Raw genomic sequence first — 14,998 nt, 5'->3', positions numbered from 1 at the left:
CGGATTTGCTTGTGGTGCCAAACCAAATTGTTTCACAAAGGGCCGCCGTTTCGCAAGGCTTCTTTAAACTTCCCATCTGCTGCTGCTATGCAGTACCTATGCCAACTGTCCACAATTAAAACATTCCTCAAGATTTGATCTGAATGATACAGATTATCATCAACAACAACAAAAAAGGGAAGTGCACATGGATGTTCTTTTCAAAAGCTTTTAATAGGACACATTTGTTTTTGTCATTTGTAAAGATTTACACTCGTTTTTTGTCTTTTTGCTTTTTGTAAAAAGGAACATTTTAACCCAATTTTGCCCATGAATACCACCTTTTGTTGCCCTGACCAGAAGACCTTGTTTTGGCCTATATACCTGATACAGTATAACAATATATTAACTATTAAATACAAAGTTCTATAATATATACTAGGTTGTTACGGACATTGCAATGGTACTGTGCCTACTCTAGTCACCTTGTGTAATAGTGTACATGGGTTATTATAGCCAAAGGGGCAGAAAAGGGGAGACTGGGGCATAGCCTAATTTACAATGGTAACACTTTTGTTTTCTTTTTTTAATCTTTTTTTAATTTTTTTATTTCCTTGAACACACCTTGTGCTGAGTGCAATCCACAGAAGTCAAAAACAGTGTTTTCTTTGCCCTCCTCCAAAATATCTACAGTATAAACGGCCTGTAACCGAGCTATGAAAAGTCAGTCCTATGTGCAAGGGGCTGTAAGAATGGAATTTACATTTTTCCAGACACGTCTGCAATCTCTCTCCTTCCTCCTGTGTCAGCCTGGCAATGGCAGAACATCCTCCTCCTGCCTGTATACAGTAAATCCACAGTATTAAAGTGCTGGTGTGCTTGAATGAGCTGGATAGCAATGCGACTACTTTGCCACCAATATGGGCTGAGTTCTGGGGGTAGATGTTTTATATCAGTACAGTCCTTGAACAGTAATAGCACTGCAATATCATAGAACCTTAGTTTAGCTGCTTACTTCTAAACACAACCTGGATGCAGGCTCTGAAACTAAGCTATAAATGTTGTAATACAGTAGGTCTGGCTCCAGGTTTATGAAAAGAAAATTGTAGGTAGAGCTGCTTCTGTTCCCAAGATGCTATGCAGACTTTTAACAATTTCTCTATAGATTTCTACAAAAATATAAAAAATTCTATCAACATAACCATTCTACAGAATTCCTGTGGATTTTGTACATTTTGATTAAAAAAAGTCAAATTCTATAAAACCCCCCCAAAGGTATTTAAAATTATCTGAAGATTATTGCACGCACTGCAGTACATTTGTATTTGTTTTTCAAAAGGGCGTCTAGAAAAAACTTATCTGGTTTAGAAAACAAACTATTTTACATGGATTTATTTTCCTGACTGCATCACCGTACAGGATTTTTTATTGGCTAGTCCTTATTGAATATTCATGTATGATGTAAACTTTTTGTTGCTTACACAAACCTTGTCAGTGGGCGAAACCCCAAGTCTTGAAAATAGAACAGCCTTTAGACTTTGTTACATTTGGAGTTGAGCATTTGGATTAACATCACATCACCGTTTTGTGCCACGATTACAAGCTAAAATGCTGCATGCTTTTTTATCAGGAAGGGACTGTTTCATTCCAGAGATATAAACACACACCTGATCATTAAGGAATCAGGGTCAGCAATTTCAGTGGCCTAGCTATTTTCCCAAATTATTTAGTAAACGTGAAAGGCAAAGCTAAGGCTCATTATGAGTGTAAAACCAAAAAGGGATTACGAATATTTCTCAGGCTTAATACACTGTAATTTTATTATTTCCTTAAATATAATCTGGGGGAAGAACTGATGAAAGGTTTGTTTGAAATCATTGCTTTAAACGGGCTTAGCTCTGGATTTGGCCAGGCATATCAAAGAGAGTCTTCTCTGTGTGGGCCCATGGTGAAGAGGGGAAAAATGTCCCAGCCAAGAATTAATCTGTCTGCAGTAAATAGTTCAGAGTGTTAATCTTCGTCCTTCAAATACACCGAGTGCCTGACTTCCTGCTGAAGTCCCTTCCATTTTCACAGGACATGTAAATCAAAAGGGATTGTTTATGGAGGAAACTTCTTCGAGTGAAAATAAAGGAGCTTAAGACCTGACACAGGCTGTTACGTATAAACAGCATCTTTTCCTGGTGTACATACTTGAAGCTAATGCAGACACATGTAGTCGTAATGGTCTAATCTCCGAACGGATAAAAGGCTGTGTATCAACATCTTTAAGTGATTTGAAAAGATCAGTAGTGCTCAAAAAGTTACAAACTCCTGACTGGTAGAATTAGCACAAATCCTTCTCGTGCTTGTGCTGGTTTAGGGACGCGATCCAGCAAAGACTTATCCACGCATGCCATTTTAAACCTGTGACTGTTCCCATACTTAAAACCATGCCTTCAAAGTCTTATTTAGCCTACATCTTAATTTGATTTCAGGGAGGTTCAGTGAAGTTAATGTCTGCTTTCTATCAGTCTTGTGAAGAGCAGGATGAGTTGAATGGGGCCAGCCCCCAGTGATTTCAGGCTGTGCTGTCTGCTTCTGTGATTGCTTTTTGCAGAGGGCATTAGCGCAGAAGCAAACAGTTCATTTCCTAGATGACTGATGCTAAGGACATGTTAACAAAGTAAGGACACAGATTCCATTTTTGTTGACTTTGTATCATGAAGTTGCTGCTTAAGGCTTTTGCTAGATTTGCTAAATAAAATTTCAGCAGGGTTGTGTCAGTTAACTCCAGCAGTGGTAGCAAAAAACCCTCAACAACCATTTCAGTACTCACAAACTTCCTTCCATGCGCTCTGTAAAATAACTTTCAAACTGTAATAGGCCTCGATTCTGCTCAACACATAAACATAAGATGATCAACTTCAACACAGTTTAAGCAAGAACTTGAGACAGGTGCTCAAGCACACTGCTGTCCTGGGGGACTGAAGCCACCCAGCTCAAACCCTAAAGCTGGCCTTGTTCTCACCTGTGTCCTGCTGCAAAAAGGGGGCTCCCCTGGGAACAGCAGGCTTCCGCAGGTGTGGAACTCAGCAAAAGCAGCAGCCTGTCTCCAAGATGCTGGAAAACACTTCAGAAGTGACCACAGGCTTTTGTTGCCTCGGTTTCCTAGGCACATATGAAAATTATCCGTTGACTTGATTTTGCGAGCCACCAGTGGATGATCTATAATAATCCTGTTATAAGTCAATATTGTGTAGTGCCAGCGTACAGTTGGATTGGCTCTACATTCACAACCTCCAGGTGTATATCAGCGTGTTGTACATTCCGGGTTTTGTGCACCTGTTTTTTTCTCTAGATGTCAATTTTACACAAGATTCGAATATTATTTGGTTTAAAAAAAAATGCCACTGCATTTTTATACTATCCAAGCAAGCTTTTCTTTTTTCTTTTTTTTTCTTTTTTTTTTTTTTTCCTTCAGAAAATGACTTCAGTCCAAGGGGAAAAATAAATTACATTAAATAATTCTTATTTACTGCTGACTGTGGGATACATTTCCTCTGTAATGCACTAATTGGCTACATTTTGTGCTTTGCAAAACAAAATGAAACCCAAACAAAACAAAACAAAAAAGAGAAGGGATTAAATATATATTTTTAGGTTAAAATATTCATAAAAACCAACTTTATCTCAGAAATATTCTGAGATACATAAAATAGAGAAAAATTAAACGAGTCTTTAGTCACAAAATGTACTACATCCCGCAATACTAGATTCAATTAATTTAATAAAATATAATATACATATAGATTCTGCACATTGTATTGCTTTTACCTAAGCAGAACATATGCTTAAGTAAGCGTGATATAGGTTAACCACTCTTTTAACCAGCTGGTTCTTTAATCTTTCTTTGGAAATTTTTTACCCAGTGCCATTTTGGAATACAGAGTTTTTGATTTTTTTTTTCCTATTACATGAAAGGAAGAAAACATTTGGCACCAACAGAAAAGTAACTCAGGGGTCCATTTCCGTTTGATCAAAGGAAAAGCTAGGAAGTGTCAACAAGTCTTTCTTTGGGGTAGGAGATGTTGACATACTGTCTGGAAGCAACGAATCCCCTATATCCATCGAATCCTTGGAATCACACGATGGAGCACGCCGTCTCAAGCAAGTATCTCCACTGGCAGGTGAGATGCTGTGAGGTCCTCTAGGTAGCAAACTCTGTCCGTCGGGTGGATCTATAGATATACACGGAGGGCTCAGTTTTTTCTTCTGCCGTGTTCCTTGCAAGCCTTCCATTTCACTTACCACCTGACTTATGAAGCCAGAAGAGCTAGATGTGGAATGGTGCTGAGGGCTGTTTTCCATGGAACAAATCTCTATTGAATGTCTCCTTTGATCATCTAACCAAGAGGGCGGTTTTTTTAGAAGACCCTGGGTGTCTACACTGTGGTATTTCTTCAGGTCCTTCAGTGTAACGCTGCCGGTATTGCCCACGTTCCTCTTAGGAGTGAGAGGCTGAGCCTCTGAACAGGCACTCGAGGCTGTGCAAGTTTCTGAAGTGAAAGGCTCCGAGGAGCTGTTTGTTTCAGATACTTCTTGGTCCACTGAATCTCCAGGTGTCTCCTGATACGAGTCTGCACAAGCACACGATGCTGGTGCCTGCTTTGAAATGTTATACTGGTTGTGGGAATGCTGCTGCGTATGAACGCTTGCCCGGCTCCATGCGGCCAACTCTTTCGCTTCTGAGGGCATCAGGGCACCCGATGAGTCCTCCCGGGGCGCAGCAGGGACATTTGGGTCAGAGAGTTCACTCACCTCGGTGTGGAGGTTCTCCTTGCTATCCAAAGAGTCATTCCTTATAGCCATCTGTACGGAGCGCATAGGGATCGGGGAGGAGGGGAGTTGCCAGATGAGAGAGACAGACCAAACAAAGGTTAGTACAAGCAAGGCACAACATTTACAGGGCACCAGCTCTCTGAGATACCTCAGCACAGACCCGCTGGCTCCTACAACTCGGCCTGCACTGTGCGTTCTAGCAGTCCCCATGCCTCAGTGACCTGTGGGCTTATCCCTGTCTAAGTGACAGCACAATTTGACCCTTTATTCCTCATAAATGGTTAACCTCAGCTTTCTCCTGTAAGAATGAAGGACTGCAAAAACTGAATGCCCCCACCCAAACTTAGACACATTCTTGTTATGCAAAGGATGAGGATCTATGGCAAACCACTTAATAATTTTTAGCAGTGCAGGTATAAGGAGGAGAAGGAAACTGTGAAAGTGAGCCTGCATATTCCCTTCTCTTGCTCAGGTGGCGCTGAGGAATGGAGCAGGATCCGCAGGGCCACTGCCACCAGAACAACCAGTCTGTGCCCACAGCAGGGCAACAGCCTGTCCCTGGCTTTGGGACAGCTTTGTTCCTACCCGAGCCACAGCTCTGCACCATTTCACAGTGTGGGAGCTTGAAATGCAGGAGATGCAGAAGCTGGATGGGACCATCTGTAATTACTTCCACCTATTCTGATGCTTGGGTCCAGGCTTTTTAAGGCACATTTTGCCTTGGCTGTTTTGAGCCCTATGCAGCATCAGTGCCTGCTGGCAAAAAAATGCCTATGGCATGGTTTGAAGGCTTTGTCTTTCCACTGCATTGTATCCCTTGCCAAAAAGGTTTATAAATCAGCCACATTAACTGGCCCGTAAAGGCAGCATCTCAGTTTGAGAAGACTCTTAAATGATCTTAAAGATTAAAAACTTCATAAAGAAATTTGGAGGAGATGCATACAGCTGGTCTCAGTCCTTTAGAGAAGTGTAAGGAGATGAAATTCTTCATACTAAGGAATGTTTTTGTGATGAATCACCCCCAAAATGATCTTAGAATTTTTATAAAAATTGTCCCACAAGGATCTTTTGAGCCAAATGATCTCTATTCAGGCAAAGCTCTCATCAGCTGCAGTATGCACATGTGTGCATGCACGAACACCAGAGACTATTGTTACATCTGCACATTGGACTCCCTTTGTCGTCTCTGAGAACTGAGAGAATATTTAATATGGCAAATGATTTTGTCCAACACTAGCTAATCCTTTCTAGTTAAAATTTTACACTGTCAGACTGGTAACTAACCACACTCAACAGTGGAGCTAATTCTGGCCTCCTCGATGCCATTTGCTTTGGGGAATGCTCGGGGAGCAGAAATCATGTTCATATCCTGAGAAGAGACACAGACCACAAAAAAAGTAGAACAGAGCAGCAAAAAGTAATTATTGTCATTACTTTTGCTTGTGCACCAACCTGTGTTGCATACAAAGACAGCGTTAGTCAACACCAATTCTTTCTTTCCCTATGATACAGGCATCTTTGGTAGTTGTTAGAAGTGACTGCTGGTATAAAAGTTCTACTGGTTTCTTTCAAAACAAAAGGACCCTCTGCCACCCCACTGGTGTGTACACCTCTAGTAGCCACAACTTGGTGTGGGCTACACCGTGGACACACAGTCCTGGAACCAGCAAATCAACCTGGTTTTAGTTTCAGGTAGAATTCCCCTGGAGAAAAGCATCTGCACTGCCAAGGAGCACATTCCTCAGTGGGGAGCTTGGCTTTACACCTTCTCTCAAAGTATCCGATCCACTCATCTTCATCTGCGAGTGCATTGCTAATTGCCAAACTTTCCAGAGTCTAAATGGCATGGTACTGTGGGGACTGTGTCCATCCACTCTACAGCACTCTGAAGGGAAAGGGAGGTTAAAGACACGGGTGTCAATGGTGGAGGAAAGTGCACGGACCAGGTATGTGGTGGACAAGATTTATCTATGCACAAATTTAGGATAGAGAGGGGAAAAGGGGGAAGGGAAAAGAAAGAAAGAAAACAAAAAAAGAAAGAAAAGAAAGCAAATCAGAATTACATGCAATATATGTAACAGTAAGGAAAAATGGGTACTGCAAATCAAAATGCTTTGCTAGCCTGGGCTATACCGATGTGCCAGTAACACATCAGTGGCGGCAATAACAGGAGCCAAGCAGAGAGCACTTGAGCAAGCAGAACTGCCGGGGGTGTAAAGGAGATTTTACCTCTTCAGAGACCCAGTTTCAGTGTCTGGCCATCTAGATTACAATTAACTCTAGCAGCAATTATACCGTGTTGCCAGGAGCAACTTCTAACTCCCATTAATGGTGCTGGGAGCTGCTTGCTACTGAGGAGCAAGCCTTGGGCAAACACCTCGCTAGCTTTCAGAGGGATGCGACTGGCCTGCAGACCATACCCGCTCACCATCCCAAAGCCTTTTTCTTCCTGAAAGGTCACTCCAAGAGCATGGTTATGTCACCGCACGAGCAGAGAGAGGAGGGAGGGGAATAAATTAATTTAAATGTATGAAAGGTTTTAGAAAGAGAAGCCTGCAAAAATGCGAACAAAATTAGGTTGAGGAAGATGGCTAACATGGTAATTTATTCTAGATAGATCAGTTCAAAAAGATGGGTCTGTTATTCATTAGAAAGCAAGAGAGAGTGGTTATGAACTGGAATCATGACATCAATTAGTTTCCCCATTAGCAGTGATTGGGGTAGCTGGCCATCCCTCTGCAAATGAATACATGCTAGGAATTTCTTATGTCAATTTAGTATTACAGACTAATGTAATTGTTAACCTTGGTACTTCACATTCATTTTTAGAGCTTAATGAATCAACTGTCTAATTTGTCAATGGTGATTAAAAGATGAAAGAAAGGGGAATATTTTCATGCAGGAAAGAAATTGGTTTTGAAAAAATAAAACCAATCTACTCTGTGTATATAAAATCAGACACAAACTAGTGAAGAAAGCAGAGTTTGGGAATCAGATATGCCTCTGGTCCTGATCCAGCAGCACAATGAAATATGTTTAAAAATGTGAGAGTGAAGCACAAGTTCAAGTATGCTACTAAAAAGGATAAATTTAAACTTATGTTTCCAATCAACCAGACTGGAATCTTTGATTAGATCTCTTAGATCTTCGGTTGAATCGGGGCTTAAATCAATGCCAGGCAAAATAACAGAGATAAAACCAGTTACAAAATAAAATATGTTCTGTTTTGCATATACTCAAGCTTTTCAAAAGCACATAGGAGATTTAAAAGGATCTTAATTTTCAATTCTCACTGTAAAAACAATGTGCTTTCCATGATGGTTTTGCATACAATGAGATATCCAGCTGCCTTTTAACATCTTTCCCCTTTCAAGAAATGAGAGGAGTCAGAGGAAGGGTGGCCTGGGTTGGAGTTTGCAGTCACTGTGTCCTTTCAAGCACTGAGAAAATCACAGCAGTTAAGAATTAGTTCCTTAACCCCAATGAGCCCCTGGGGAGCATTTGGCTGCATTTATGAAGAGACCTGAAAAAATAAAGTGCTAACATCGTGGAGAACATTTAGGCACGTTGCCAGAGGAGATGATACGCATCACACACATTCTTTGGAGACCCCTGGATGGCTTTCAGATCAAAATCCATCAACCTTTTTGTTATTTCTGTAGGACAATTACACTTCTCCAGAGGTTTCTCTATGAAACCCTCCTTGAACTTAAAATATGGGTAACCTGAAAGCATGGCAATATAAAACCTCAGCTTACCTGTCTGCGGAGTAGCCTCTCAGCAGAAGGAGAGTGCACCGGCTGGGAAACCTGGGATTTGCTCTCCCAGACCAAGTGGTCGTGAGCTCTTATGTGGTGAAAATGGTCTTTTGGAATTTGCAGGAGAGAGCTGGTGTCTGCTGGCTGCGACTGCACTGATGCCTTTGAACCTTGCAAGAGGAAGAAGAGAGAGGAATGTGACATGTTTCTCTGGTGACCTTTCAGAGAAAACTGCTCCTTTGCGTCTTGGATCAGACAGGCACAGCAAGAACACTGAATTCAGCAAACAGCTCTCCATGACTGGAAAAAAAACTTCCACCTACTAATAAATTATTCCAAAATGGTCTATTATTTCATTTTTCTTGGCATTTTCCCCTGATCCAACTGGGACTAGCTCCTGTAAAGAACAGAAGATTATGAACTAGAAGTTCATCTGGACCAGCAATTTCTACATCCCTGCATAAGGGCCAATAACTTTGCAGGCAACCACTCATCTCAGCACTGTGGGGATCTACTTTTGAAAGGTTCTGGAAGAGGATGTCCCCATACCTGAGTGTAAGCAGAGGTCGACTGCTGAGATCTCATTCCCAGCATACACACTGGGAATCAAGTGGAAGAGAACCACACCTGGCAGCTTTCAAGGCTAGCTTTACAAAGCATCCCAGGAGAAGGAAATGCATACTCTCCAGCCTCTTTCTGACCCTTTGTGGTTGCTGGCTACTTCTTCTAAAAGGTTTGAAACTCTGCGTGCTCCCCCCACACGGGCTCAACATTTTTCAAAACAATTCATTTAACCTGGACCGTATCCCAGAGAATCTCATTTGTCCTGGAATCTTTCCCAGAACAACAGCCCCATTACGAAGGAGTATTCAAACAAATACCTCCTGCAAGTGCCAGTGTTTCTGACAACAAAACCTTTCTCAGCTTGAAATATTGTGGCTTAGTCGTGGTGATTTATTAGAGGTGCCTGGCACCTTCTCCTATCTTCACAGCACTTTACAATATTACAGACTGTAAACAGGTAGGGGTGACTCCCCCCCACCCTGAAAAACAGTGACATTGCAGGTAGAACAGGACAATGACAAATATGCCAAGATTCAGGCACCTTACCCACCTCCAAGCACTTTGGCCCAGTTAAGATGGCTGGAATTTCACCAGCAGGAGAAAAACACAAAAGATTTAATTGCTCAGCATAGTTATGAATAAGATATCAGCTTTACCTTTCCAAAATACTTCTACATTTCAGCAGAACCTTTTTTTTTTTTTTTTTTTTTTTTTTTCCCCTGTGGATTCACAAGGGTGCAATGCCTGCCCCCATAAGCCAGGACTGTCAGATGGGGTTACACAGTTCTCCATGCTGGGAACTAACTGCAAAGTACAATCTTGAAAGGAAGGACTCAGAAATTACTCACAGGATGAGTGTGTCTGAATTAAGGGTCAGAAATACAGCACTGGAAACTCCCACTGTAGCAAACAGTATTTTTTTTTAAAAAAAGGTCAGGAATTATAACTCCAAGGAATTCCTTGGCTGTTACAGAGACCCATAAATTCCATCTCCACCAAAGGTAATGTGAGTTCTGCTCTTAATTTCAGTGGGATTTGACCAGGATTTCAGCTGCACCTTTTACATTATGTGAAAACAGATTCTTCAAAGGACAGCTCTCGACCTTGAAAATTTCATATTGTGGCAGAGATTTCTCACAACTCCAGATTCATCTTCCTCCGTTGTGTCCGCATTTTCTTTCTGCTGTTCAACAGTCACTATTCATCCAAGTTCTTATTACTATGCAAATTTCAACATCTTATTTCTAATCTGCTCAAATCTCCTACCATTCTGAACAGTGCTGAAATTATGTTCTGCTTAGAGGCTTTCAAATGACAATGCTTGTAAAAACTTCTCTGTCTTATCTGTGACAAATGTCTAAAATGATGGCCTACTAAGAGCACGTACAGGGGAATTAAAGACAGCTACATTCACTTACCAGCCAAAGGTAACCCCTAGGAGACAGTAAATGAAAATATAGTGATAAGCACTGGAGGCAGCTCAAAGTACAGGTACAGAGGTGTATATAGAGCCCTCGGTATCTGCAGCACACTGCATCTAAGAATATCTCTGAATTTAGCTCTAAGGCGTGCATCCCAACCACGCACACTGAGAAGGACAATCCTACACTCTCATTTTTCCATTCATCTCACACCGAGCTCTCTCTCAGTTCAGCATGTTTATGTTCATTTTACAGGCATTTAGAGACACCGTTTTCCCTTCTTTCACAGATGTTCCCGTACAGCGCTTCCAAAACCTCTACAGCAGGTACTGCTGCAAAAAAATAAAATGGGCACAAGGAAATATTGTTCTGCTGGGATTTTTGTTCCTGGACAACAATTAGCCTGGGTAAGATAGATGAAGCTTGGGTCTTGTTGACTGTGACCATGCCAGGGCACGATCAGCCAGGCCAACAGCTCCCTGTGCCACCGCCAAGCTCGGAGGAGAGGAGCAATCCCTTCAGCCTCATCTTTGCAAGCTGAGGGGGCGGCTTTGCAAAGCCATTCCACACATCTAGGCCCCCCCCAAGACCTTCCTAGGAACCGAAGGCAATTTGCTGCCTCCTATTGACTCGCTTGGACCCCCCCAGCCCGCGGCGGGGGCAGCTTTGTACCTGATTGGGCCTTGTGGTGGGTCGGAGTCCTCTCGGCCAGGCCAGCGGCGCAGGGCCGGCAGCGCGGCGGCTGGAACATGTAGCTGTCGTTGGGCAGGGAGCGGGTGCGCCCCACCGACGGCTTCCTCACGCTCAGCAAGTCCTTGTCTGGGGACAGCGTCAACGTGTCGTCCTTGGAGCGGAGATCAGCCTACGGGGAGAGAAGCAGTGAGGAAGGGAGGAGCCGTAGGGTCGGGAAGAGGAGAAGTGCCCAGAAACGCTAGCGACAGCCATTGCAACCAGTATGGCACGATGGGCATGCACATCGTCAGTATGCACGGGTGGCACAAATGGATCTACCAGGAAGCTAAACCCCTCGGTTGGTATTGTCGAGAAACTGTCACACGGAATGGACCACAGAAACAGAGGAAGCAACACTGCGGTAATAAACCATGACTATTTCGGGGGTACGTAAAGAAGGCATCATGCCTCAAGGCCAGCGGTAGTCACATGCTTTGCAAAACTTTGATCCTCTGCAATAACGATAAAGCTTTCTCCATGTTCCCTCCTCTGCAAGTCAGACTTTTGCAAAGTTTCCCCTTCTAATGACAACATCAACAACAAAAAAAACAACGGAAACCAGAAACTCACCAAAACTATTTTACAGAAAATATCCTACTCTGGCTCTCAGCACAATTTTATTGGTTGTCTTCTCATGTTAGGAATAACTAAACCCATTTTATTGAAAGGGATAAACCTACTGCTTCGGGGTTAAAGCCATTCTCTAATTAGAAGGGATCTAACGCAAGCAAGGGTTATTGTATATGTGTTGACTGTGGGGTTTTTACAGCCAAGGAGTCTCTTAGAATGGGCAGCACTAGATGCAAAATCAAACGAAGTAGATTCAGGTCTGATTTCATAAAGAAATATATCTCCATCCCAGAACTGTTCCCGGGTGTTCTTGTGTGTGACAGTGTTAGAAAAATGGAAGTAAAGTCAACTTTCCTGTTCATTTCTAACGAAAGAATTATCTCATCTTTAAAACATCTCTATTGAAAACCAGAGAAATCAGATGTGACATTGTCATTCGATACAGTATATTGCAGAGCGTTTTCAGAAAACTTTAAACCTTATTTTTGGACAAGTCTTTCATTCACTCAGTGCACTGCAGTTATTGCAGTTTTTCCAAAATCAACGTTCTGAGGCTGGTGGTTTTTATGTTTGGTTGTGGTTTTTTGCTTGTTTAATTTTGTCCTCTAGTCATAAAAACAAAATTACGCTGTGGCATTTCATTCGCACAAAAACACATAATGAGATTGAACAGGATTTACAAAAAAGAAAAAAAAAAAGAAGAAAAAAATAAAATTTAAAAAAAAAAAAAAAAGAAGACTACTTGAAAAGTTAATGAAGGAAACAGGTCTGCACTGTCACTTTCACTCCTGGGGAATCTGTCCATTTGGATCTAGCTGGGATCTACTCATGATCTAGCCCAGATACAAGAGCCTACAGGCTCTTGATCGAGCAAAATCTGTGCTGGTAAAGCTGAGACTTGGGTTGGGAAACCTCTGTGTTCCTCCCTCCCTGCCTTCCCCTTCAGAGCAGTATGTTTATATTATTTAGCTTTCATATTATTTAGCCTAAAGCAAAAATGATGGCCTGAAAGCTGAGCTTTCAAATTCAAAACCATTTGGGTTTGAACTCGAGAATTTGGATTCAAGATCCTGTCCAAACCCAACCTTTAATGAGCCTCTAGGTTCATTGACAGGATCCAATACCACAGAGGACTTGTTTCCAGCTTCTGATCATCTTGGGACAATCTCATGAGTGAAATTCATGAAAACCATTTAAAATGGCTGCAAAATGATCCTCTGAGTCCAGCTCGCAAGCAGAGCAGTGGGAGCACATGACTTTTTGGTTCACTGGCAGTTTTGAAAAACAAACATGTTGTTTTGGCTTGACTGAAAATCAAATTTCAGTTTTCTGTGAACCAAAAAAAAAATAAATAAAAATCCCTAACCAAATCTATTTTGAGTCAAACAAAACATTCTGTCTGAGGTAGTTTTCAGCTAATGTTGTGTATAAATGAAGTACAAAAAATGCATTTAGAAAATATTTCAACAAAAGATTGCAGTTTTTCAGCAGTTTGGGAAGACATCTTGACCACTTTGTTGGTATTGACACACAAATTCACTTTTTTTCTTTCCTTCTTTCTTTTTTTTCTTTTTTTTTTCTTTTTTGGAGAAAACCTCTCTTGGCTATATCCTTGAGACTTTACTATGCTGTCAAACTGGCTTGCTTATAACCTGATTCAAAACTCAAATAGGTATCTCCTCCCTCCAAACTAACTAATTTTGAAACAAAATGTCCCACACAAAACGTTCAATGCAGTTTACAAAATCTTTTGTACATGATGCCATGAAGCATGATGGGAAATATTGTCACGGTTTAAGAGGTGTTTCCCAAATAAGTATTAATTAGGATGGCATTTGACTAGAATGGCAGAAAATTTATCAACAACACAAACATCCAAAGGCAGGTACATGAACAACAACAAAGAAAACAAGAATGATCCAAAAATGTTGGAAGAGGAGTTATGTCTGTTGTACAGCAGAAAAAAGCACTTGACTGCTACACAGCTAAAAATGTCTAATGTTTCAAAGAGGAGATGGTTAAGGCAGGGTTCAAAATACTGGTTACTTCATTCAGAAAGAGACAAAATAATCCAGACTTTATTTTTTTTTTTCTCCAGTGAGATGACTGCGAGTAAGAATTCAGAAAAGCAGCATCTCCGAGAGATCCCCATCTGATATTTGTAAAATAAACAGTCTGGCCTGAATCATGCAAAAAGCCTTGTGGTGCCTGTGTTCATAAAGACAAAAATCCGTTACACACCAAAGGGTTGTGGATGACCCCTCTGCAGAGGACACATGAGTCATTAGCTCATGGGTGTCTCTTCCACGCAGCATCACTGATTTGTTTCAGATGGAGAGGAAATTTCAACCTTGATGCTTTCCAATGCCTTTTTTTTTTTTTTCCTTTCTCTATTTATTTTACTTGTAGAAAACACATTGTTTTTACGTAAGACGCCAAAGGAAAAAAAAAAGAAATACTTATTTCTCGCAGGGAGCCAGCTTTGTGGACAAAGAGTGGTACCAGCCCAGGTCCTAATGGCATTAAGGACAACGTCCTGTTCAGGGGGAAGGTTGGTGCTATTTGGAAATGTGCTTGAACTAAGAATGCCATTAGGCAGGTGTAGGGAGGCAAAAGCAGTATTTCGAACCCTGTAAACATCAGACTATACAGTGACCAGTGTATGTACATTGCTTTCCAGAGCATTAAGTAAGTGTGTGTAAGTATCATCAGGAAAAGAGTCATCCGTCAGAGCTAAGGACCAGGACTTTTCAGAGAGAATATCTGACGTCAGAGACAGAGCCTCCATCTCAGCTAGAGGGATCTAAAGGGAGAGATGATTAAACATAAGAAACCAGGACACAAATCTTCAGAGAAAAAAAAAATAAAAGTATCATAATCTAAACACTTCTAGACGCTAAAGCAATATCCCTGCAGTGGGAGCAGCTATATCATGCACATTGTTACCAGGGACAGAACATTAAAGAAACAGAATATAACAAAGAAATGACAAAAAGAGTGGGACGTTCATACTTAAATGCTTACCGATGGGTTGCGAGGGAGTATAAAACCACACGCTAATGCTAGCATTATATTTTGTTGTTCTTCTGTCTAGGTGGAGCAGCAAAAGTAACATTGCTTTCCTACTGGAGATACTTATCCTCCTGGCTGGGA

At 41.5% G+C, this 14,998-nt stretch overlaps 1 protein-coding gene across 10 annotated transcripts in view; it reads right to left on the bottom strand.

Moving 5' to 3' along the window:
* Nucleotides 1-940: 940 nt before the first annotated feature.
* The window catches only part of CACNA1G (calcium voltage-gated channel subunit alpha1 G), a 129,846-nt gene continuing 115,788 nt past the window's right edge, over nt 941-14,998 (bottom strand). For 9 of the 10 annotated variants that reach the window (XM_072025594.1, XM_072025595.1, XM_072025597.1 and 6 more), the window contains 4 exons: nt 14,514-14,648; nt 11,216-11,405; nt 8,559-8,728; nt 941-4,830 (listed from right to left, as the gene is read on the bottom strand). In XM_072025594.1, coding sequence (XP_071881695.1) covers nt 3,976-4,830; nt 8,559-8,728; nt 11,216-11,405; nt 14,514-14,648 — 1,350 coding nt within the window. In that variant the 3' untranslated portion in view covers nt 941-3,975. The remainder of the gene's footprint in view (nt 4,831-8,558; nt 8,729-11,215; nt 11,406-14,513; nt 14,649-14,998) is intronic. The other variant, XM_072025604.1, reaches the window with a different exon arrangement.

The sequence above is a fragment of the Anas platyrhynchos genome, chromosome 19 (assembly GCF_047663525.1).
Source record: "Anas platyrhynchos isolate ZD024472 breed Pekin duck chromosome 19, IASCAAS_PekinDuck_T2T, whole genome shotgun sequence".
NCBI classification, from domain to species: domain Eukaryota; kingdom Metazoa; phylum Chordata; class Aves; order Anseriformes; family Anatidae; genus Anas; species Anas platyrhynchos.
The sequence above is the reverse complement of the archived record's forward strand: the minus strand, read 5'-3'. Positions and strand labels throughout refer to the sequence as shown.